Raw genomic sequence first — 25,351 nt, 5'->3', positions numbered from 1 at the left:
TCAACATCTCCCCCTCTCTGTTTAAACGACAAGCATGTGGCTTAGGGACCGTGCCTGCCTTAGGTTGTCCAATACTACATATGGTCCTTACCCGTCTTCGGATGAGCTGACCTCAGGGCGTCAGCCTCCTGTCTTAGGTTGGTACCATTGTAATTGGATCTTACCCGTCATTGACTACCGGTCCAGTATACAGCCACACCTGTGGAGAGGTACCAGCGGGGGGGGGGGTGAGGTTCTTTGCCTCACCTCTGTTGGCCCCCAAATAGCTGAACGATCATTACAAGCAGAAGGGAGGAAGATATACCAAATCAATACTCCAATACTACCACAAGTCGCTGCACCAACAGATAGTTCACAATGCATACAAGTGAGTTCACAATGCATACAAGTGACACATAGTTTAGGCAAGTTCTGTAAGCGGTTCAGTGATGGCTATTGCAGAGACTGTAGATTAGTTTTATCTTTGTCTTCACCGGCACAGGGATGAAGATAAGAATTTTGTCAATAATGGCTAAAGAAAAAATTATATAACATTCTAGAAGGTACTAAAAGAAAACAAATTTAGTACAACCCAGGGACTCTGCCAGTTGGCACATTGACATTGTGGGCGAACGTATCTGGTTTGCTTAGTCCAAAGCCTTCAGATCAGACAAAGGTAGAGGAAGGAGAAGACATATTGATTCAAGTAAAAGAGGTCTCTCAAGTTAGTCAGAATGAGGAAAAGATTCAAGTACAAGAGAAGGTCTTTCAAGCTAGTGAGACAGAGGAAGGAAGTTTAGAGCAGAAAAAGCCATCAGGGGAAAAGTTACAACAGGAGACTGCTAATAACACCTTTCTATCGGAGAGCGAAAGTCTCCAATCAACAGCACCACCTCCATATGCTAAGAGACTCCCAACCCCCGCAGTTGATAGTTGGGATCCTGAGACAGGATCTCAAGTATGCCCTGTATTTGAGGTAGGAGGGCAGCGAATTCACCAGGGTTTATTTTACAAAACAGTGAAGGAGCTAAAAGAGGCTGTAACAACCTATGGTCCTCAAGCACCCTTCACTGTAAGCTTGATCGAATCCATTACCAACTTAAACATGACGCCAGCAGATTGGGCTAATATGTGTAAAGCTGTGCTAACTGGAGGACAATACCTGTTATGGAAGGTTGCTAATGAGGAATTTTGCAAGGAGACAGCTATGGGAAATGCAGCAGCTGGTTATCCTCAGAGAAATCTAGATATGTTGTTAGGAAAGGGACCTTATGAGGATCGGCAGCAACAACTTGCATATGATCCTGGTGTATACGCACAAATTGCTATAGATGCACTTAAGGCATGGAAGACTTTACAAGGACATGGAGGTTTACAAGGTCAATTATCTAAGATAATACAAGGAGCTAATGAACCTTATGCTGAATTTGTAGATAGGCTTATTCAAACAGCTACCAGAGTTTTTGGGAATACAGAACAAGCAATGCCATTAATAAAACAACTGGCTTATGACCAAGCGAATTGTTGGTGCAGAGATATCATTAGACCATGGAAACAGGAAGATTTAAACAAATATATTAAATTGTGTAGAGACATTAATGAACAAGAGCAAGTCATGGCAGCTGCAGTAAAACAGGCTTTAGATGCCAGAGACATTAATGAACAAGGGCAAATTGTTGCAGCTGCAGTAAAACAGGCTTTAGATGCCAGAGACATTAATGAACAAGGGCAAATTGTGGCAGCTGCAGTAAAACAGGCTTTAGATGCCGGGCTAAGAACATGCTACAATTGTCAACAAGCAGGACATTTTAAAAGGAATTGCCCCATAGGAGGAGGGTTTAACAATACTAGGTATCAAAGGAATAGAATACCGGGTATTTGTCCACGATGCCGTAGAGGGAGACATTGGGCTAATGAATGCCGTTCTCAAACCACCATAGAGGGTACTCCATTATCAAAAAACGAACAAGGACAAGGTTTTTATCCACAATATCGTGGACAAAGGCATCGGGCTCCGTTGCCAAAAAACGGACAGGGGGCCCCAATGCTCCGGGGCCCCAAACCACAAATATACGGAGCTCTGGAGGAACCCAGCAACCCCAGCAACCCCATCAGGGTAGTGCCCAGGGCATCAGATCCCCCATCAGACAAACCAGAGGGAGCGCAGGGTTGGACATCTGCGCCTCTGCCAGAGCAGTACTAACTCCAGAGATGGGAGTTCAAATCATTCCCACAGGGGTGAAAGGACCTCTTCCCAAAGGAACAGTAGGCTTATTATTGGGACGCAGCTCTTCTACTCTAAAAGGACTTTTGATAAGTCCTGGGGTAATTGATCCCGATTATGAAGGTGAAATAAAAATTATAGCCAGTTCTCCAAAGGGTATATCAGTAATTTCACCAGGAGATAGAATAGCACAATTACTAATAATACCAAGCCTACATGATAAATTTTCCAATCATACTGTAGAAAGAGGTTCCAAGGGATTAGGCTCCACAGGTGTAGATTGGGCTATGCTTTCTTTAAATTTAGATTCTCGCCCCATGCTAAAACTAAATATTCAAGGACATGAATTTAATGGGCTACTGGATACAGGTGCAGACCTTAGCATTATCTCTCGTCAAGAATGGCCAAAACATTGGCCATTACAACAAGCCACTCAAACGCTTCGAGGCCTAGGAGTGGCGAATAATCCCGATAAAAGTGCAATGGTATTAGATTGGAAGGATCCTGAAGGATGTGAAGGAACTATACAGCCATATGTATTGGATCATCTTCCTGTAAATTTATGGGGACGAGATGTCTTAGATCAATTAGGTTTGACATTAACAAATAATATCAATCAAAATGCACCCACTATTATGGCTAGACAAGGTTTTAGGAAAGGAAAAAGATTAGAAAAACAAGAACAAGGTATAGCAGCACCAATACAAATAAATCAAGGAACAGACAGACATGGGTTGGATTTTCACAAAGGGCCACTGAGACAATAAAAATTACCTGGAAATCAGAAAGACCAGTATGGGTCCCTCAGTGGCCCTTGACTAAAGAAAAGATACAAGTAGCCCATGATCTGGTCAAACAACAATTAGTGGAAGGACATATACAACCTTCTGTATCTCCCCATAATACTCCCATTTTTGTCATCAAAAAGAAATCTGGTAAATGGAGATTATTGCAAGATTTAAGAGCCATTAATAATGAAATGGTCATTATGGGACCTGCTCAATCGGGGATTCCTCAGTTGTCTGCTTTGCCAAAAACTTGGTATGTTTTAGTTATAGATATTAAAGATTGTTTTTTTTCAATTCCAATTCATCCTGAGGATAGTCCACGTTTTGCATTTACTATCCCTGCACTGAATCATGAAGGTCCTGATCAGAGATATGAATGGAAAGTACTCCCTCAAGGGATGGCTAACAGCCCAACTATGTGTCAAATTTATGTTAACAAAGTAATCCAGCCACTTAGAAATCAAAATCCTGAGCTACAAATATTTCACTATATGGATGACATATTATTAGCACACAGAGCTAAAAACACATTGCTAGAATGTTATGCCACACTTACAAACTTATTAAAAAATTATAATCTAGAGATAGCAATAGATAAAGTACAATTAAATTTTCCAATTAATTATTTGGGAGTTCTATTATCCTCAACCATGGTCCGTCCACCAAAAATTCAAATACGAGTAGATCAACTCAAATCACTTAATGACTTTAAAAAGTTATTAGGAGACATAAATTGGATAAGACCTTATCTAGGTATTCCAACAGGAGAATTGGGACCTTTATTTGATATCCTAAAAGGTCCATCAGATCCAAATTCACCCCGAATGTTAACGCCTGAAGCAAGAAAGGCATTAAAAATCATTGAAACATATATGGAAAATATGCATTTGGATAGAATTGATATAAGTTTGCCTTTATTATTTATTGTACTATCAACAAAAACTATTCCTACAGGAGTATTTTGGCAAGAAGGTCCATTATTATGGATACATTTATCTTATTCTCCTAACAATATTCTTACTAGATATCCTGAGGCTGTAGGACAATTAATACTCAAAGGAATAAAAACAGCAAAGGCAGTGTTTGGAATTTCTCCTAATAAAATTATTACTCCATATACTATGAATCAAATTGATGAATTAGCTAATGAGTTAAATACTTGGGCAATAATCATGTGCAAATCTAATGTTTCATTTGATAACCACTTACCATCTAATCCTTTATTGTCTTTTTGGTCATTGCATCCTGTAATTTTTCCAAAAATGACAAGAAAAACACCTATCATGAATGCTCCAAATATATTCACTGATGGATCAAATAATGGTACAGCAGCAATAGTTACCCCTGATCGAACTTTTACATTTTTAGTACCCAAACAATCCGCTCAAAAGGTAGAGCTTAATGCAGTATTACAAACTTTTGTGATGTTTAAAGATTCTGTATTTAATTTATTTTCTGATAGTCAGTATATAGTTAATGCTATAGTATCCCTTGAAGATGCTGGTAGGATTTCCCCTTCTTCTACTGTTTTCTCTTTGTTTTCCACTATACAAAGTTTAATCTGGGACAGAAAAGATCCATTCTTTATAGGACATATCAGGGCACATACAGGATTGCCTGGAGCCCTTAGTTTGGGCAATGATTTAGCAGATAAAACTACACATGACATTCATATTTTCTCTATACTAGAAGAAGCTATAAATTTTCATAAAAGGTTCCATGTCAATGCTAATACTTTACAAAAGCGTTTTAAAATAACTAAGGAACAAGCTAGACAAATAATAAAACAATGTCAAAATTGTGTGACCTTTTTACCACAAGTTAATCTTGGAGTCAATCCTAGAGGATTGATACCTAACCATATTTGGCAGATGGACGTCACACACTTGCCAGAATTTGGAAAATTAAAATATTTGCATGTTACAGTTGATACTTCTTCTGGATTTTAGATGGGCTCCCTTCATGCCGGAGAAAAAACTAAAGATGTTATAGCTCATTGCTTACAAAATTTTGCCACTGTGGGCATTCCAAAACAGTTAAAAACAGATAATGCCCCTGGTTATACGTCTACTTCTTTTAAACAATTTTGTTCATCATTTGGCATTACTCATATAACAGGAATCCCATACAATCCACAGGGACAAGGCATAGTTGAAAGAGCTCATCAAACTATTAAAATGTACTTATTAAAGCAAAAAGACGGAATTGGGAAGGGGTATATATTCCCCAAAGATAAACTTAAAATAACCCTTTTTACTCTAAACTTTTTAAATTTGGATTCATCAGGACTTAGTGCTGCAGAAAGGCATATGTGTCCAAAAAATGTACATAAGCCCAAGGTACTTTGGAAAGATATTCTAACAGGACAGTGGAAAGGTCCTGACCCAGTAATTGTCTGGAGTCGGGGGTCTGTTTGTGTGTTTCCACAGGAAGAACAGCAGCCGATTTGGATTCCGGAGAGATTAACTAAAGTCCTGACCCAGTGATTGTCTGGAGTCGGGGGCCTGTTTTTGTGTTTCCACAGGGAGAACAGCAGCCGATTTGGATTCCAGAGAGATTAACTAAAGCAATTTCTACAGACCAAAAAGAAGATGATTTGGCTCAAATCCATAACAGCTGATATCCAAAACTCCAATTTGGCTATCCTTACATCTGCAACAGAACCAGGATGCTTTTTTCAATATCTATTTTATTCTATTTTGGTTTTTGAGCTCATATAGACCTAGGTTAATGTTTTGCTGATCAGTTCTATATATTTTTTTTTTTTTTTTTACTATAGAGTTTTTAAACATTGCAATGGAGATTTCACCTGTAAAAAGTTATAAGGCCTTTACCATTATGTTATGTGTTGTATGTATTATATTATGTGTGCACACTTGTGTTTTGTGTTTGAATGTACATATGTCCATATATCATATATGATGAGCGCTCATAAAAAAAAAAAAAAATGGATCCAAAAATTTTTTTTTTTATTCACGTGATTTAAATGGTTTAATTTAAATTGGGTAAATAACTGTTAAGAATTGTTTTAATATGTAAACAAAAAAAGGTTAACAGATCTGTTTGTTTACTTTCACCTATCCTTTTCATTATATTTAATAATTCTTTTCAAGATAATGTAAATTGTTAAGAAGATTGTTTCCTTTTAGTGCCTTCTAGAATGATACACAATTATTAATATTAACCATTATTGACAAAATTCTTCATCCCAATGCCAGTGGAGATAATGTAAATTGTTAAGAAAATTGTTTTCTTTTAGTGCCTTCTGGAATGTTACACAATGTTTTCTTTAGCCATTATTGCCAAAATTTCTATCTTCATCCCAGTGCCAGTGAAGATAATGTAAATTGTTAAGAAAATTGTTTTCTTTTAGTGCCTTCTGGAATGTTACACAATGTTTTCTTTAGCTATTATTGCCAGACTTTCTATCTTCATCCCAGTGCCGGTGAAGACAATGTAAATTGTTAAGAAAATTGTTTTCTTTTAGTACCTTCTAGAATGTTATATAATTTTTTCTTTAGCCATTATTGCCAGAATTCCTATCTTCATCCCTGTGCCGGTGAAGACAAAGATAAAACTAATCTACAGTCTCTGCAATAGCCATCACTGAACCGCTTACAGAACTTGCCTAAACTATGTGTCACTTGTATGCATTGTGAACTCACTTGTATGCATTGTGAACTATCTGTTGGTGCAGCGACTTGTGGTAGTATTGGAGTATTGATTTGGTATATCTTCCTCCCTTCTGCTTGTAATGATCGTTCAGCTATTTGGGGGCCAACAGAGGTGAGGCAAAGAACCTCACCCCCCCCCGCTGGTACCTCTCCACAGGTGTGGCTGTATACTGGACCGGTAGTCAATGACGGGTAAGATCCAATTACAATGGTACCAACCTAAGACAGGAGGCTGACGCCCTGAGGTCAGCTCATCCGAAGACGGGTAAGGACCATATGTAGTATTGGACAACCTAAGGCAGGCACGGTCCCTAAGCCACATGCTTGTCGTTTAAACAGAGAGGGGGAGATGTTGAGAGCCACAGCCAAAGGGGCCCCAGCAAACTTCCAGCTGCCAGCAAACTTCCAGCTGCCGGCTGATGATTGGCTCACAGTGGCCCTAGCAACATCTAGCTGATTGGCTCCTCTGCGGTGATGTTCATTGGGCTGTTTCCCTGCCCTTCAAGCTGCCAGCTGATGATTGGCTCACAGTGGCCCCAGCAACATCTAGCTGATTGGCTCCTCTGCAGTCATGTTCATTGGGCTGTTTCCCTGCCCTTCAGACTACGGAACTGCTCATTGGGGGACTTCTTTGGCTCCGCCCACGCGACCTAGCCAATCGGCCTCAAGAGCAGGAGGATTGTGGGAGGTGGTGGTTGGTGTGTGGGAGAGGCTTGTGGAAGCCGGTGGTGGCAGTTGGGCTCTGAGGGTTTTTCCTGAGGAGCTGTTTTGTTTGGCGTTTGTAGTTTTAAAAATAAAGTTTGTTTCTTTTGACAAGTGGCTCCTGAATTGTGCCCAGTCAGACTGCGGCAGTAGTCTCCTGAAGTGAATGCCTAGTTCATTTATTTTCATTCTTTTTTAAAAAAATATTTATATTTTAGTTGTAGTTGGACACAATACCTTTATTTTATTTATTTTTTTATGTGGTGTGAGGATTGAACCCAGGGCCTCATATGTGCTAGGCAAGTGCTCTACTGCTGAGCTATAACCCCAGCCTTATTTTCATTCTTACCTAAAACAAAAGCATTTAGTGCTATGAAGTTATAGTACAATTCTAATTTTATTTCATTAATTTTGATGTGTAACGTTTTCTATCTGGTATTATTTTTTGAGTTTTTATATCTATATCTGGAATGACTCTGACACAAAGGTATTCAGAGAAGTGTTTACTCTCTTACAAATTAACTGTCAACCTGTTTCTATTTGTTTATTATCAGATTTATCCTATTTTTACAACCAATCCATTCTTCTAAATGCTCTAAGAACTAAATAATGTGCATCCTTTGATGAAAAGTATAAAGTTGATACAAGTGCTTTTTTAAACTAACCTTGTTTCACTCAAAAAAAAAAAAAAAAGATCGAAGACTTTATAATGGCCTAAGAAAACTATAAACAATCTGTTAATGTTTTTTACCCTACTTTTCTTTTATTCACTCCTCATCAGCCACACTGGACTTCTGAACTACACTAGGCTTAGTCGGACCAGAGGACTTATTTACTTGTTATCCCTCTGCCTAAAACTTCTCCCCAAAGATAATCAGATGATTTGCTTCCTCCCTTCTTCTTCTTTTTTGTTGTTTTACTCAGTGTCTTTCCAACAACTTGGAAGTTCAGTTGCATCAGAGATTTTTATATCTTTTGGTTATGTTACATGATGTGTCCTTAGAACCTATAATCAGAACCTCATAAATACCAGGCACTCAAAAAAAATTAATGATTGAATAAAGTAATATTTAAAAGTACATGCTCTGAAGTTATAATACCTGGTTTAAAAATCTAAGCTTCTGCCTCTTACTAGTTATATCACCTTAGACAACCTCCTTCACTCCTCAGTGCTCTAGTTTCCTTCTCAGTAAAATAAAAAAATAATGCTTATAAGGTAATAGTGAAAATTAAAGCATTTAACACACAGGAAGTATCTATAAAAATAACTGTAAAATAAATGTTACCAAATTCTTTTCTAACAATTTTTACTTCATACAAATTCCAATCTATTATAACACAGTACAATAAGCCCCCCATATAAGCAGAATCTACATCGGCATCAGCAGTTACAAAATATTCTGAAAAAAAATGTGCACCTGTACCCAACATGTATAGAGTTTTGTCTTGTCATTATTCCCTAAACAATATACTGTAACAACTATTTATACAGCATTCATGCTGAATTAGGCATTTAAAATAATCTAAAGATGATCTGAAGTATACAGGAGGATGTGCACAGGTTATATCAAACACTATACCTTTTTATGTAAGGTCCTTGAGCATACACAGATTTTGTTACTGCAGGGGAGGGGGTGTCCTGGAACTAAGCCCCTGCCAAATACTGATAGATTACTGTATTACTACTGCTCTGGGGGGAATATATGTCTTTTATAAATGTGAAAATTGTAACTTTTTGTTTTCTTTTGTTTTATCCTGAAGTTCTATTTTGGTCAATACAATTTTGATTTTGTTATGTTCTTTAGCTTATATTTGCTAAGTTTACCCTTAACTATTCCTCTTTTCAATCCTTTTTGTACCAATTTATTTTATTTCTGTCTCATACAGAGCTAGCTAGACATGAAAGGTAAGGCATTCAGTGAAATGTGTTATATCAGTTCCATACTACAGAAATACTAGTAGGATTTACTCTTCAGCAACTGCCCTGTCCTTTAATAGATGCTAAGATTGGATTCTCCTAGGATATGTAGACTGTTCAATCCCTACAACCACATTTACTCTGCACACAGCACTCATTAGATTAGGCAGCACTCCTTAAGGATTTCTTTTTCTCTTTTTTAAATCAATAGAGACAGCTATACATCAATGGGGTTCCTTGTAGATGAAAATTAGGAAGAGATTACCACACTGTCTCAGTCACATACCATATATTAGTTAAGTACAGCCATACAATATGTTAATATTCTGTAAAATATTGTAAATGTTCTTTCACTACTATGGAGTTATGCCCTAATAAAGCATAAAATGAAAACATTTTAACTAAAAAATGCATTGAATACATCTAACCCACTGAACATCATAGCTAAGCACCACAATACACAGCAGAGTATTGGTTGTTGACATTACTGACAGCTTCTCTAGCTGGGAGCTACAGTTGGCTGCTTAGCATCACAAGACAGATATACAGCATATGGCTATCTAGGAAAAGGTCTAAATTCAAAATTCGAAGTCTGGTTTCTACTGAATGAATACTGCTTTCACACCAATTGTGAAGTCAAAAACCACAAAGTCCAACCATCGTATATTCTTAATGTTTTTCTATATTCTTAATGTTTTTCTTTTTCCTCTAGATTCCACTTTTACATTTTGCTAGGTAATGGAATTTACTGGAAGTTTCAGAACAATGTTAACAGTAACAATGAAAACCTTTTCTTATTTCTCTATGTATAGTTTTCCAATGCTTCCTAGCCCAAGACCAAAAAGAACACTCTTGTAGTTTGATTTACTACTCACTACAAAAAAGACAACGCATTATGGTTCAGTAAGAGATGTCTCAATAACAGGGTGTTAGAAACAACTTACAGAATTTAAGAACACACTATATAATTTATAGGAGTACTCAAGAAAATGGGGCTTTGCTCTAGAGTGGATACTACCATGTGGGACTAACTATCTTTTCAGTATCACAATAAGCCTTATTTAGGACAGAAGAAAAGAGTGAGGCTAAAGTCATATCTGATAAAAAAAAGTAGCAATCACTCATACTACTCAGGACTGGGGTATGTTTGGTATTTTTTTGTGGTTTCTGGTGACCTTACTTTTTTCTATGCTTAAACAAGTTTATGGAGTAATCTTATTTTTCATTCCACTTTGTCAAAGTCACATAATGGCTGTATCTGAATGTTAATGTTCTGTGAAATTATGTTCAAAAGGAGAATATAAAGGCCTAGCTATGAATGCCAAGTCAGTTTCCAGATGGAGGGACTGCTTTTTCTCTCTCCAGTTCTTACAGCATATTTCAAGTTAAGGATTTAAAATTTCTCCTGAAATATCCCACTGTTTTATAAAAATACATAAATCTGATGTTTTAATGGTTGGAAAGAGATACAAACCAATCTATGAATTTACTACAAACAAACAGAACAAATGCCAGCACGTACATGAAGGCAATAAAGGATATACAGAAAAGTCACAAAAACTCAATAAAGGCAATACTGGTAGTCAGGAAAAATAGAAAAAGTAGTAGAAGTGATCATCCAACTTTACGAAAAGAAAAAAGAAGTGATCAAAAGAATTTACTTTTCACATTAAAAAACTGCATTATTTTTTTCACATAAAGTGAATATACAAATGAATGTGAATTAAAAACATTTCATATTAGGATAAATCATTAAATATGAATAAGATTTAGGGATTAGATGATAGTGCTATATCCATGCTAACTTCTCAAATTATAAGACTGTATAGAGTATTGCATTCATAAGACAATATCCTTTTTAAAAAAAAAAAAAAAAAAAGGAAACATCCACTGAAGTATTTAAGCATAAAGGAATAGGTGCCTGTGCCTTACTCAAATAATCTAGAGGAAAAAAAATCATATGCACATCTATGTAAAAGAGGGACTTTTGGACAATCTATGTGAAGAAGATAAAGAAATTCTTTTTATATTCTTGTTACCTTTCTCTAAATCTGAAGTTTTCAGCATTAGAAGTACAAAAACAATCAGAACTCAAAAAATAAGTATGACAAATATCAGTATACCCAAGTCAAAGGTGGAGAAAGCAAAAGTCAATTATAATTAATTTAAAGAGATGAAGTTAAGTGTCTCTTTTACTCAAGCTTGTAGTCCAAATATCATAAAAGCTAATGTTTCAATACAATGTTGAATAATTAATAGATTACAACTTTCATATCTCTAAGACAAACAATGCCCTGATTTTTTATAACTTCCTCCTAAAGTATTTTCTTCCTCTCAAGGTCTGATATTATCAGCAAGTTAAAAACAATATTTTTAAAAAGACTCTTTATCATTGACAATAACTCAACAGGTCATTCTACTATTATACATCAGAGTTATCCAAGTCCACTCCAAGCCACAGATTTGCATTTGAAATGCACATCTTTATGTCAGGACATTTCAGTAAACTAATCTATGATTTTACAACTTAGGTGATTATACTCATGGTACCACTAAAACATACTGTTAAATATATAGTTTACCTGAGAACTGCCACTGAAACCTGGAGGTTGGCTGTATTCTGTGGAATCAATAATACTACTGCAAAATGAAGAAAGAAAAATGTGATTTCAGTATTTACATTATTTTGGCAACAGAAAAAGTGATCTAAAATTCATCATATATAAATCCAAAATTGCTAATGTCTAAGAAAACATTTATTGCCATTATTTACCTAGACATCAAATACAAATCAATAAACATAAAATCAGCAAATAATTAAGTAATTTAACATAAACGCCAAAAATGTCAATCAAAAATAATAGCATGGAAGGTATCCATACAGATTTATATTTGTCTCTATTTCATTATCAGATAGGTTAATAAATAGTTTGGAACCTTAAGGAAAAGAGGATTTATACAGTATTGGGAAAAGAGAATAAGCATGCAACATAAAAGCTATGTTTAACAGACCATGCTATCCACTAAAAAGTTATGTGTTCCTGGACAAATTACCTTACAATCACTCATTTGAGATGAGTGGGGACTAGCTACTTCAATTTTATGTTTCCAGCCCCAAAATGTTATGACAAAGCCTAGCAGAAAAGAAAGCTATGAAATGGAGTAAATGCAAACTAGCAAAAATCTTTCGTAACCCAAAACCTATACATTAGTTTCCTCTCTCCTGGTCAAGCATAGTCCGTTTTCTACATCCATTCTTTTTATTTGGTTATATTATGTATACATTTTCCTAAAAATGTACCCTAAAAAAATCTCTAGAAGCCCACACTATCTTGTTCTTCCTCAAGTTTACCATTTCAAACTTATTATTTCTCTATTCCTATATCCCTCCCATCTTTATACAAAATGATGGTCCATAGAAACTAGCAACAATTAAAAATTATCTACACATATACAATAATGATAAACTGATATTTATATTTTTGATATTATTATTTTTACAATAAACATTTATTTTCTTGTCTACCCTAACAAAATATAACCAATTGAAGATACTAATTTAAATGTCTCCACAAAAATGCTCAAAATCACTTAAGTACAGAAATAATTACTTAAGTACAGAAATAATCTCAAAGGTGCAACTTTGAGAGGTACTTTTGAGGAATGCAGAGTTTCAGTGTCACTCCTTTGTGGCTAATAATCTGACTCTAAGTTATAAATCATTTTTTAAAATTTTTATTTTTTAAGTTATTAATCTTATTTCACCATTAGTTTCTCTATCATTCATTCATTCACTCATTTTCAGTACTAGGAATGGAACCAAGGCCTTTATTTTGAGACAGAGTCTTCCTAACTTGCTCATCTGATCTAGAATTCCCAATTGTGCCTTAGCCTCCTCAATAGATTACAGGCATTCAACACTATGCCATGCTATTTCACTGATTAAATGACAAATATATGTCAAAAATTTACAATATTTAAATGAGATTATGTATGTAGATTTCTCAGAACAATGCTAGAACTTTAGCTTATATTAACAAAAACACAAAACCTCACCATTCCAAAAATATGATAAATCATATAAAACAGTCTTCACAGTAGTCAAGCAGCATATGTTATTATATAGGTCTTAATTAATTGTGTTCTTAACTATTCCTAGAATAAAATTCAACTATCCAAGAAAAAGCCTTTACACTATCAAGAATTTATGCACACTTGTGTTGAATTTCTTTTCAAGAAAGAAGGGAAAAAAAGGGAGAGGAGGAAAAAGAGGAAGAGACAGGGCTGGGGTTGTGGCTCAGTGGTAGAGCACTTGCACAGCATTGTGCGAGGCACTGAGTTTGATCCTTGGCATCACATAAAAATGAATAAATAAAATAAAGGATAAAAAAAGTGTATACACCACATTAGCTAATTAAATCATAAAGATGATTTTTTAAATTGATAAGCAAAATAAAGTACATTGAGGCTGAACATTAACATTATAAATATGGGATTTTTAAATTAATAACGGCATTAAATAAACCAAAAAATGCCAAGTATATAAAAGAAATTAAGACTTGGAATTTGTTTTTTTACTATAAATCTAAGAAAGAGAAAAAATAAACTTCTATACTTAATAAACCATATGGGACTATAGAAAAGTTCTGTTCTGTTCCAACACTCTTCATTTAAATTATTGAACTAGATTCAAATTAGTGGTCTCATTTACTAATAACTAAAATTAGTGTAGACTCAATTTTGTAGATACCTCCACAGATATGAAAAATGAGCATTCATGTTCATTTCCTCCTTCTTTATTCCACATACCCTTTAACAATTAACACAAAGTCAAACAAATCACCCAAAATCATTGTGACTAATCTATCAACTGTTAACAATAATAGCAGCAGCAGCCCCTCAGTTTTTGCTATGTGCCAGACATTATTCTCATTTCTTCAAATATATTAGCACAATTTATCAATCAACTCAAGTACTACTATCCTTTCTAAACTGAAGTTCACAGAAATTAACAAACTTTATGAAGGTCAAATAGGCAAGAACTTGTGGAAATAAAATTCAAACCCAAACTTCATGCATATTTTATTTAATTCCAGAATCCTTATACTAAAATTGCCAGGGTGACCTTTGTCTTCCTTCTTAACAATTCAAATGGGAGTTTCTATTATTTATCTTCTTCTCAACTCTGGAATGACTTCCACAATCCACTCATTCACCAAGGCTTTAGAAGCTTTAAGAAAGGATGCCTGAATTAGAAAATCAGTTATATCACTGGGTAGTGGGCAAATTAATTCATCTCTTTTGAGTCTTCCAATGTATAAAATTAAAAATAATAAAACTTATCACACAGAATTTGTTATGAGTATTATATGAAACAAAGCACGTAAATTACAGACCAGTACAAAATAGACAGCTACAATATTACTCCAACTGTTGCAGCTTTTGTCAATAGAGTTCTCTTCTAGAACAGTATTTCTAGTAAAGACTTCTGATTTTGATGCAAGATGTTTTGGAACTGCAGCAAAGAATTTTCCCTAGTAATCTCCTGTCCTCTCTTAATTAATTCATGGTTAGGAAGAGTTGCAGTTACCTAATGCATAAGGGAACTATGAAAGTTAATATCTGTACTGCCTTTCAAAATGTTTGTTATTCTACAATCATCTTGCAGTTACAATGAAAAACAAAAGGGCAACTATTTTAAAATTTTCTTGTAAGAAATTCTCCTTAGGGAGAAATTTAGTACTCAAAAATATAAAAGGCAAATAGATGGTAATTTTCTGAAAGATAAAATTGCTCTGAGTTTATTGCTTTACTGCCTTTTTAAGTAAACAATTTTGCTTCATATAAGTTCAAAAGCAAAAAATAAGGCTCACCAGATTCATCTACCTCCAAAGAAATTAGTGAAAAGTTTGTTACAAAAATGCTGTATTTGACTAATTTATATACTATCATTACCTCCCAATGAGTTGGAATAGATTATAATTTATTTGCAATTCCCAGAGAAATTTTTAATTAGCAGGTGATACAGTTGCTACAGCTTTTAGAATTATTAAAAATGTCCATTATCTGAAATAACCTCAGAAAAAGGTATTAAAAGTAAAGAAGTTAGAGAAAGTATTCCAAAACAATAAGAAAAGACTCAAAGGTTGGGGGATCAGAAGAATGGGGAAAATATGGTAGGAACTGGGTAGGGAAGAGACAGTAAATTGCAGAAATGGAAAATGGTGACAGCAGGTGAAATTTTATGTTTGTATACAGTTGTCTTTATATCTAAACCAATTTTACTATGTATAGTTTTAGTTTCCCTAGCCGTTCCCATTCCTAACATCTCAGGATCAAGATATAATAATCAAAGGCCTGAGAGTTTCTTATGACTCTAATCTGAAAAGGCCAAAAGTCAAAGAACAAGATCTAATCACAGTATAGGAGTGAGTTGAATCCTACAGGAAACAATTGTAAATACATAGAATTTGGTTGCCTTGAAGAGACTAACCTCCAGAAATTTGAGTTATTTTAATGACATTATGAAGGAATGTGTAAACACAAAAAGAAAAAAATAGAAATCTTTATCCCATCCTTTAAAAATTATCAAACATACTGAAGAGATTTATAAAACTTTATTGTTGAATATGTGAGGTTTTATAAAAAGGAAAATAAGCATGTGATTTAGAGACTTAAAACATGTCAACAATACAGGCATATTCAGAATCAACTAAAACAATTTTTCCATATTTTCTGAAGTATTATCTATACCCACACCCCCAAGCCTGCATTTGAATCTGTAGGATCCATCTCAATTAATATTTGGTAATAAGGTTAAAAAATCTGCATTTCAAACAAAGGTCTTCCTTGACACTAAAAGACACTGGAATTTGGACTCTTTAGGACCCCATTTTCCAAAATTTAAATGAACTATTACCCTCTACCTCAAGCAGTGACAATTACAGTTTACAACAAGAACCCAAAGGGCTGTTATCAAAATCCTGAAATGCCTGTAAATCAATAGAATTAAATGCATTTTGATGGATGCTCATACTATTAAAAGTCCACATTATACCATATTTAAAACAGAATATTCTATTAACCATCATACCTTATTTTCAATCCTAAGACTATGTGTGTAATCATGGAGTAGAGTAGGATCTTCCATATTCAAACTACATATTGGAATCTAACAGTGTTTATATATACTTGATACGCCCCAAATACTGGCTGCCTGACTGTAAATAAGTTCTTCAAATATTCTAAATAAAGAAAATTATACTGTTTCAAGGTTTACATAGCTTGTTGTATTTCTATGACCTAGAAATTTTACTAAGAAATTACAGATATGCAAAGAATACCCTCCTATCATTATCTGGAAAGTTTCTTCTCTTTGTATTTTTGTTATAGTTTATTTAAAATGCATTGCATTTAAGCTTAACTTACGTTAAGTTTAACTCCTTAGCAAGGTATAAAGTCATAGTAAGACAGAGTCATATAAAATGCAACAATCAACTGGTTGTACTACTCAAAACATGTAATACTCAAACATCACAGGTACACTTCATTAAAATACTGCAAAACACAACTGATGTTCAAAAGTCCCCCAGGCAAGTGTAGCTGAGGTGTCTTAAAATATGTAATCATCTAACTCTAACCTTGGAGATTTGGAAAAAAAATACCAGCTCACATACAGAAAATTTCTGGTTTGTTACAATCTTCCTTTCTTAGGTAAGGAAAATAAAGGTTACATAAAAATACATTTATGGTTATAGAGTAAAATCTACTTAAAATGCACAATTAATAAAGTGACAAATTTATAAGAATTTAGAGTTAGATTTTATCATAAAAACATTTCAGATTCTATGTTTTTAAAAAATTATCTTTCCCAGTGAAATAAAGCAGTTAAACCAGTAATAATTGCCAAAAAGCACCAAGTTCATATAAGCATTACATGTGAAAAAGGAGTTGTAAATACCACTATTGATCATGGGTGATATAATCCAATAGAAGATCCAACATGTACAAAAGAAAAGATGGTACATTGGATGAAAAGTGAGCCAAACAGTCAACCCCAAGTTCCCGCATTCACAGACATACTGTATTCTAATGTCTGGAGGAAAGTATAACTGAACACAGCCACGTGGGTAAGCTAAAAAGGGGGCATTCTTCCACCTAGTCCAGAAGCCATTATGCAATTATTCAGCTTCTTGAATGACATTAATTTACTGAAATTACAAAACAATATAAATTCACAAGAATTTCGGTTATTCTTCTACATATACGGTTTTAATATTTGTTAAATATTCCTAGCATACATAAAGTGACTCTTTGCTTTTCCCTTGTGTTATCCCTATAATTTGTTTCATTTGGGCCTTTGCCAAAATAATAGAAACACTAGTGAAAAGTATCAAAATGTTTGATAGAACAATTAATAAAATTAAATTACATAAAATTCTCACTTATATTTTATTTATAAATCTCTTTCTCTCCCACAGAAACCTTTACAAAGCAATTTAGAACTTTGACTGATGTATGTCTTCCCCCGCTTCCAAAGAATTAAATCAATAGCAAATTTCTATCAGTAAAATCATTTTTAAAACGAGAGATTAAGGATCAGAAAATCTTTACTACTTGTATTTATATTGCATTTACTTACTATTTTATCTTATGGAAACAGGATAAAAATTACCTCCAGTGACTGTATGGATTATACTAAAGCAAATCCAGCTGAACCAGATTAAAAAAACTCAACTAACACATTATCTTCAAAACAAGTTCTCTGAAGTTCCAAAAACATAGGGAACAGACTAATAATGGACAATTCTGAAGTATTTGTTTAGGTCAAAGACAAAGATTAAAGCATTTACCAAACAATTTTTCCTAAAACAGAAATCACATTGATGTGAAGAACATAGAAATTTACAAGCAAAAATACTGGGGTAATGACTTTGAATAGGATTTAAGTTCTAAGGAAATATATGTGAATGTTTCTCATTCCACCATACTTACAGCTAATACAAGAACCAAGGTCAGGTTTATATTATGCTTCTGGCTTCACAGGTTTAGTAATAAGCTACTTAGCTTTGTTTCCTATTCATTTACACCTATAAACTAAATATAGGGTCTGAAATCCATTTTTGTTAATCCAGATAGAGCCCACACCATTTACATCTATTAAAAACTGAGGGAAAAATGTTTTAATTAAAATTTACATTGTCCTCATATTTGCCAGAAATAAAATATGTCAGAAAGTTTCACTATATTATTTAAATGAGCTAAAAAGTTTTTAAGTGCTGGAATATTAATCCCCTAGAAGAAAGGAGAGGACATGTATGCTTGTAATCACTCTCTCCAATAAAGGGACCAATTCCACTTTGCAACAGGTAAATTTCAAGATCTGCCTACTGGTCTCTAAATTACTCATTATATGACCACATGCAACTTAACAATAGTTAACAATAAAATGTTAACTGTACTTTATACAATCATGAAGACCATTCATCAAAATCTAAAGCAGATTTTAAAGGCCCTGCGAGGAAAAATCTTTTTGGTTTGAATCAATTCAAATATGGAAAATTTGGCAAGGATGGTTAAAACCAATTCAAATGGTTTTATCAAGGAAATAGTTATAAACTCACCCTCTCTCCTCCCCAACGAAGCTTAGCTGACAGTTTTTTTAATAAGATAAAAGTAATTAGTTTATTTATTAAGTATACTACAGGTCATGTTTCAATCAAAATGTCATAAACTATAAAAATTAAGTGACATTCTAAGTATATATTTGTTCAAAAACATTTTAAATCTCTGTTATGTATAAAGGTTCACATAAAATGTACAAGTATAAGAAAAATACAATATTCACAAGAGTACCATAAAGCATGGAAAATATACACAAACTAACACATTACTACAGAAACAGAACAAAAAACAGGATTTTTTAAAGTGGTTAATTTTATCCCCTGCTCCCCTTACACCTTCCCTCATTTTTTAGATGGACCTATAAAAAGAATAGAGAAGATTTCACTCTTGGTTGGATACTTGGAGGAAGAGGAGAAGACCTTAATGAGGGAGAAACTACTCAGTATATGAATCCATTAAATTAATCCAGGAGAGGTTTCTTGGCAAAAGAAATATGCAGTATCAGCAAAAATACCCACGGCTTTTTCACCCTTTCTTTTTTGGTACTGGGGTTGAACCCAGGGGCACTGAGCTATATTCCTAGCCCTTTTATTTTTTAATTTAACACAGAGACTCATTTAGTTGCTGAGGCTGGCTTGAACTTGCGTTCTCCTGTCTCAGACTCCCTAAAATGCTGGGATTACAGTCCTGTGCCATCATGCCTGGTTTACCTTGACATCGTGCTTTGAGAGTAATATTCAACTGACTTTTTTTGTTTTTTTCCCTCATGTTACCAGGGATTAAACCCAAGGGCTCTCTACCTCTGAACTACAGGTCCTTTACATTTTTGCAGCAGAGTCTTGCAAAATTGACCAAGCTGACCTCAAACTTACAATTCTCCTGCCTCAGCCTCCCAAGTAGCTGAGATCATTGGTGTGCACCACTGTACTCAGCTACACTCAATTTTAAAGTACAAAAAAAAAAATTGTAAGATAGAGATAAAATTATTATATAAAGTATACATGTAGGTGTATATAAAAAGATCTCAAACAACTTATATAATAAATAACAACTGAAAGATTTCAAGCAGGCAAACAAGTTCCTATTTCTGGCAATAATGTGTTAGAGGACAGGTGAAAAGACCATTGCTAGACTCCATGTGATACAGATATCTAACAGCATAAGGAAGAGCAAAAGACAGGATATGACAATTAGGCTACTCAAATTAGGGCAGGCAAAGGTTTCCACTATTTGGTTTTTGTTTTTCATTTCATTTACATACATAGTTTAAACCCAGAATCTATCTAAGGGAGTCAATGACCTGACATAAAAAGGTCCTCATTATAGAAAAATAAATCTAGAAAAGGGCTTTTAAAAGTAATTCTGCTAAAAAAATTTTTTAGAGAGGAATATATACATAAGCTATCTAGTTATTTAAGTAATAATTCTTATATGTATGAAAGAAAAAGGGTTAATATAATTGCAACTGAATGCTGTTTCTTAAAAATGAAGAAATTAGTCTAACATTTCTGACTGCAATGAGTTCCTCTCTTATCTTAAGGGTCATATACACAAGAGTATTTAAGGGTGACTTCATATTCTCAAGTACCTATCTCAATCACTGAGTGATATTTGAATCAACTGCTTAAATATCAAAACACTCTTTTAAAGAAAATATTGTCTATTTGCCCTTCTTTAACTGTAAACCAATATAACTAAGCCTAAATTTCATTTGACAACAATTTTTCAAATAACTTTAGCAATTCTCAATATTTCATAGACCTTATAAAATTTTATATCTTTTACAATATCTGCTACTTTATCTTATAATTCAATTAACTAACTACTCTTATCTCCTACACTAATAAAATCCTAATCCAAACTATCATTTACCTTCTTCTGGACTTTTGCAGTGCTTCCTAACTTTACTCCCTATTTCCAATGGCCCAGAGTTGGGAAGAATACAGATAATGTTTTCCTCTATCTTTCACACAGGAAATCAAATAAACATTTTAAAAATCTAAACCAGACCCTGCACAACACTATCCAATGACTTTCCATCATACTTATACTTTCTTGCATGTACTGGCTTAAATGTCATGTCCTAAGGTAAGTCCATCTACCAAACTGAAAGAAAATCCACTTGCAAACCCCCAACGAGTCTACCATTTCTTCTAAGGTAACATTGTATGTACCACTACCAGGTTACATATGTGCTTGTTTAGTGTCTCCTCAAACCTCCCACTATATGCATATCCCAAAATGTCCAAAGAATAGGGCTTTTGTTAGCTAGATTCAACATCTAGAACAGTGTTTAACCCATTTGAGATATTCCATAAATAGAGCAATTCAGTGAATATACTGTTGTCATATGTCCATAAAATTCAACAATTAGTAGCAAATAACAGATTGAGTAGCAAAGGCCTGAACACAACAGACAAAAATAAACAAAGAAATATAACATTGTTTTGTGACACAACAAGTTTTGCTTCACTGAATACTCATAAAATATACCGTTATCAAAGCTCCCATGTATCAGAAAGTGAACGGCACACTGAAAGATTGCAGTATTCCTACAGGCCTAGTCTTTCAGAATGTTTAAAAAAAAAATTAAATCTGGTGGAAAATCAGCTGAATTAATTACACAGTTATGGTGACCATGAAATCAACTAAAACTCCTAAGGATTCTCCATACTAGGGGAAAATATAAAACTTTCAAGAATGCTCCTAAATTAAAATATCCCTGCACCTCTTTCACCACATACTGCACCAAACTCAAAATAGTATTCCTGAACTGATAAATGTTTTGAATATTAATGTAATTCACTGTACTAGCATTTAGATTTCCTAATAATCCACATGTTACCCAAAACCAATTTTTTTTGGAAAGTTTCCATTGGACCATTATTATCCTAATGGACTAATAAAATAATAAATCAAGTGACTTACTTCATGTAAAATTGCTCTTGTTTCAAAACTTCAAGCACAAAAATTCAAAATTTAGTAGTATATATTTCATCAAATAGAATTTTAGAACTAGAAGAAATCATATTCATGCATTTTATTTTATAAACAACTAAATTAAGCTAAGTATCATTCTAAAATCTAGAGAGACAGTCATGACAAAACAAATATAATTCCTACTCTACCAGAATATCCAGAAATGAAGACTTAATTAAATTAAATAACAGGAAGTTATAAGGTAATAACAGGAAGTTATAAGAAAATACTAGGGAGACACAAACTAACATATCTATCTACTGCCCTTATTTTGAATCTAGGGAAAGTGATCACCCCAAAACATTCAATGTTAGGAAAAAACTTCAAGGTTCTTAACACATTTCCCCCCAATACTACCATTTCATATTTCAAAATTTAGATTTTGAATGTCTTCTGACTCTAATTCACAAGACATATAAAACATTATTTTAAGAAATTCACCAAAACTTAATACAACTGTAAACTCAAAATATTATAATATTCTAGTCACTGATTATTCCTAAAATGAAAATCCAAAGCATTAAGAGAAAAGATGGACCATCCAAGTCTCACTTCTAGATCCTGATCAAAAGTAATTTCTTAGGGATTTAGCTCATTGCATTTAAAACTATCCCAAGACTAATATTGCATGTGCACTTTGTACCTGTGTGATGGAGAAGGAGCTTCAAATTGAGGCACTGTGCTATCTTCACTGACAGGAGAATATAAGCCACTCATTTCCTGAAAGTACAATTATTTGAATTAAAGCAGATACTCCAGCCAGAAAATGTATAAATAAAAAAAATAGGCTACTGGGAACCAAATTATATTGTTATATTGCATTCATGTACAAATATACAACAACAAATCCCACTATGATGTAAAATTATAATGTATCAATTAAAAAATAATGCTATTATTTTTTTATGTCTTTATTTTATTTGTTTACATTTATGTGGTGCTGAGGATTGAACCCAGTGCCTCATGCTGCTAGGCAAGCGGTCTACCACTAAGCTACAGTTCCAGCCTGACATATTCCTTTTTAATCCTGGGTTTTCATCAGTCTCTTTTTGTCTCAACATTCATATTTCCCAACAATTCTTCTCCACAGAATACCAAAGTAAAAATAATCTGAAAATGAAAGGCCAATCTTTTCTGTAGTACATATTATTAAACAGCTATAAATTCTCTAATAACATTGTTCATCCATAATAAAGCCAAGATGGACAAAGCAAAACTACATATTTGAAAGAAAACATGCAGCACACTATGAGAACAGTGAAACAGCTAATCATCCATCCAGGTGATGACCCAGTGATACATACTAGGATAAATATGATGGCAAGTTTCAAGGCTTTAAAGTACAAAAAAACCCAGGTTGTGCAATTCTCTACTTTAAAATATTTCTACAAAAGTAAGAAAAGTTAACACTCTTCTTGATTAAAATATTAGCTGTGTTTAACAATGCATTAAATTCTAATTTTTGATCATTAAGCCAGGAAAAGGCCTCTTGATCAATGATTATCACATAAATTATGTCTCAGAATCATTTTGAGAACTAGCCTCCTTTTTTATGTGCTACATTTGATTAATGAAAAAACAGCATATTTGAAGTCACCACTAAAATGCATAATCAGGTAGAATTATTTTTGGCTAATTCAGGCTTAGGTCAAGCATACATCCAAACAAGTACCATAAATATAGCAAATTGAGAATGTCACATGAGATACTAAACATCTACTAAACATTGAATCCATATCCTTTAATATGATCTATACATCAACAAAAGAATTATGTGAATAATTTTAAAAACATACTACATTTAAACACAGCAAAAGCAATAACTTTACATCATGGCAGCCTATAAACTTTACAAGAATCTTCCAACAGATTCTATAAGTAAACTATGTTTATTTAAAAAGTTTCCAGGATACTGGAACTGAAGATAATAGATATGTAATAATAAGTAATATTTGTTACTTTCTTTATAATTAAGACCAGTCCCATAAATTTAATATGGCAATACAAAGGAAAAGTGATCATTTCATAAAACTGAAAAATTTCTAGAGATCTGAAAAATTCTTGATATCTTACTTCCACTCTTTTAATATCCTCTTCCAAAACACTTAGTTCCTTCTGGATCTGTTCCAGTTGCTGCAGATTAAAGAAAAAGAAAAAAAGGCCTAAACCAAACCACACTGGCATTACTATATTCACAAATTAACTGTACATTTGGCAAATGATTTCTAGAAAACTGGAAATTAATAGCAAATTGGAGAAATGAAGAATTATCAAAAACAAATAAAACTCACAGCTGTAAGTTTCAATGTTAAAATGCAAATGGAGAGTCAGTCTTTAAGAAAACACTACATTGTATTTCTTTAACCCTTTTCACCCCATCATCTCAGATGCAAAATATAAATAAAACTTAAATAGCATATAATATACAACACCAGCAAGAATATACTTATAATGATGTTAATGAGAATTATTTAATAGACTGAAACACATACACTCTAGATCATGATTTCAACCTATTTTAATACACCTGTATCAATTTCACTGAAATATTCACAGAATTGAAAATCTGGGAACTAATGAGTTAGTACAACAGGGACTGACTTTACAATAATAAAATTAACAATGATAATAAGTGGCTTAAAAATACAAGATATTCAAAGATATTTCATATTATCTAATTTAATGATTAAAATTTAAAAACTCTGCATGTCAATTGTTCACCCTTTGAGTAAGTAGAAGAACTGGAAGCCAAATCAAGACATCCATCAGAGCTAGCCATCTCGCTCCAAAATTCAAGCTGTTAGCAACTATGCTATAGTACCTCCTGAAAACAGCTCTTTGTTATTTCTTTAATGACTGCTAAGGGTTAACAGGTTTTTAAAAAATTTATTAGCATTAACATGTTCTTTTCTGTGACAATACAGGCACAACTGGTAATCTAATTGACAACGTTAATTTAAATATTTACCAATTTTAGGTACTTTCCTAAGCACTGAAAATAGCAGTAGAATGGAGGTTGGAGGGTGAATAACTAGATAACTTAAATTAGATCTGAAATTAAAATTAAATCAAAGACTTAACCTTAAAGGACTAATAGAATTTGTCCAAGTGGAAAACAGTGGGAAAAGACAAAATAATTACATATGTGAGGGTTCAAAAGCTATGAGCAAGGGAAATAACAAAGTACAAAAAAAAAAAAAAAAAGAGTAAAACTGCCCAACATCAATCCATATAATCAGAAAGGATAAGAGAAGAGTCTGGGTAGTAAGGAACATCAATCAATGTTAAAGAGATTAGCAAAGGAGGAAGTGTTATGAACTGGAAGGGCAAGAAAGCAAATGGAAGCCACGAAACCCAAGGAAAAGACAGTATATTATTAGAGAAATCTGGGGTTAAAAAAAAAAAAAAAGTGATTAGCACTGCCAAATGCTTTTACTCATCCATCTACTTAATAAACTTTCCT

At 33.6% G+C, this 25,351-nt stretch overlaps 1 protein-coding gene across 5 annotated transcripts in view; it reads right to left on the bottom strand.

The window, feature by feature from the left end:
• Positions 1-25,351, bottom strand: part of Cop1 (COP1 E3 ubiquitin ligase) — a 172,574-nt gene that overhangs the window by 94,283 nt on the left and 52,940 nt on the right. For all 5 annotated transcript variants that reach the window (XM_026388476.2, XM_026388479.2, XM_026388477.2 and 2 more), the window contains 3 exons: positions 23,962-24,021; positions 22,532-22,608; positions 11,868-11,925 (listed from right to left, as the gene is read on the bottom strand). In XM_026388476.2, coding sequence (XP_026244261.1) covers positions 11,868-11,925; positions 22,532-22,608; positions 23,962-24,021 — 195 coding nt within the window. The remainder of the gene's footprint in view (positions 1-11,867; positions 11,926-22,531; positions 22,609-23,961; positions 24,022-25,351) is intronic.

The sequence above is a fragment of the Urocitellus parryii genome, chromosome 9, assembly GCF_045843805.1.
Source record: "Urocitellus parryii isolate mUroPar1 chromosome 9, mUroPar1.hap1, whole genome shotgun sequence".
Classification (NCBI taxonomy): Eukaryota; Metazoa; Chordata; class Mammalia; order Rodentia; family Sciuridae; genus Urocitellus; species Urocitellus parryii.
This window is presented reverse-complemented; position numbering and strand designations above follow the sequence as displayed.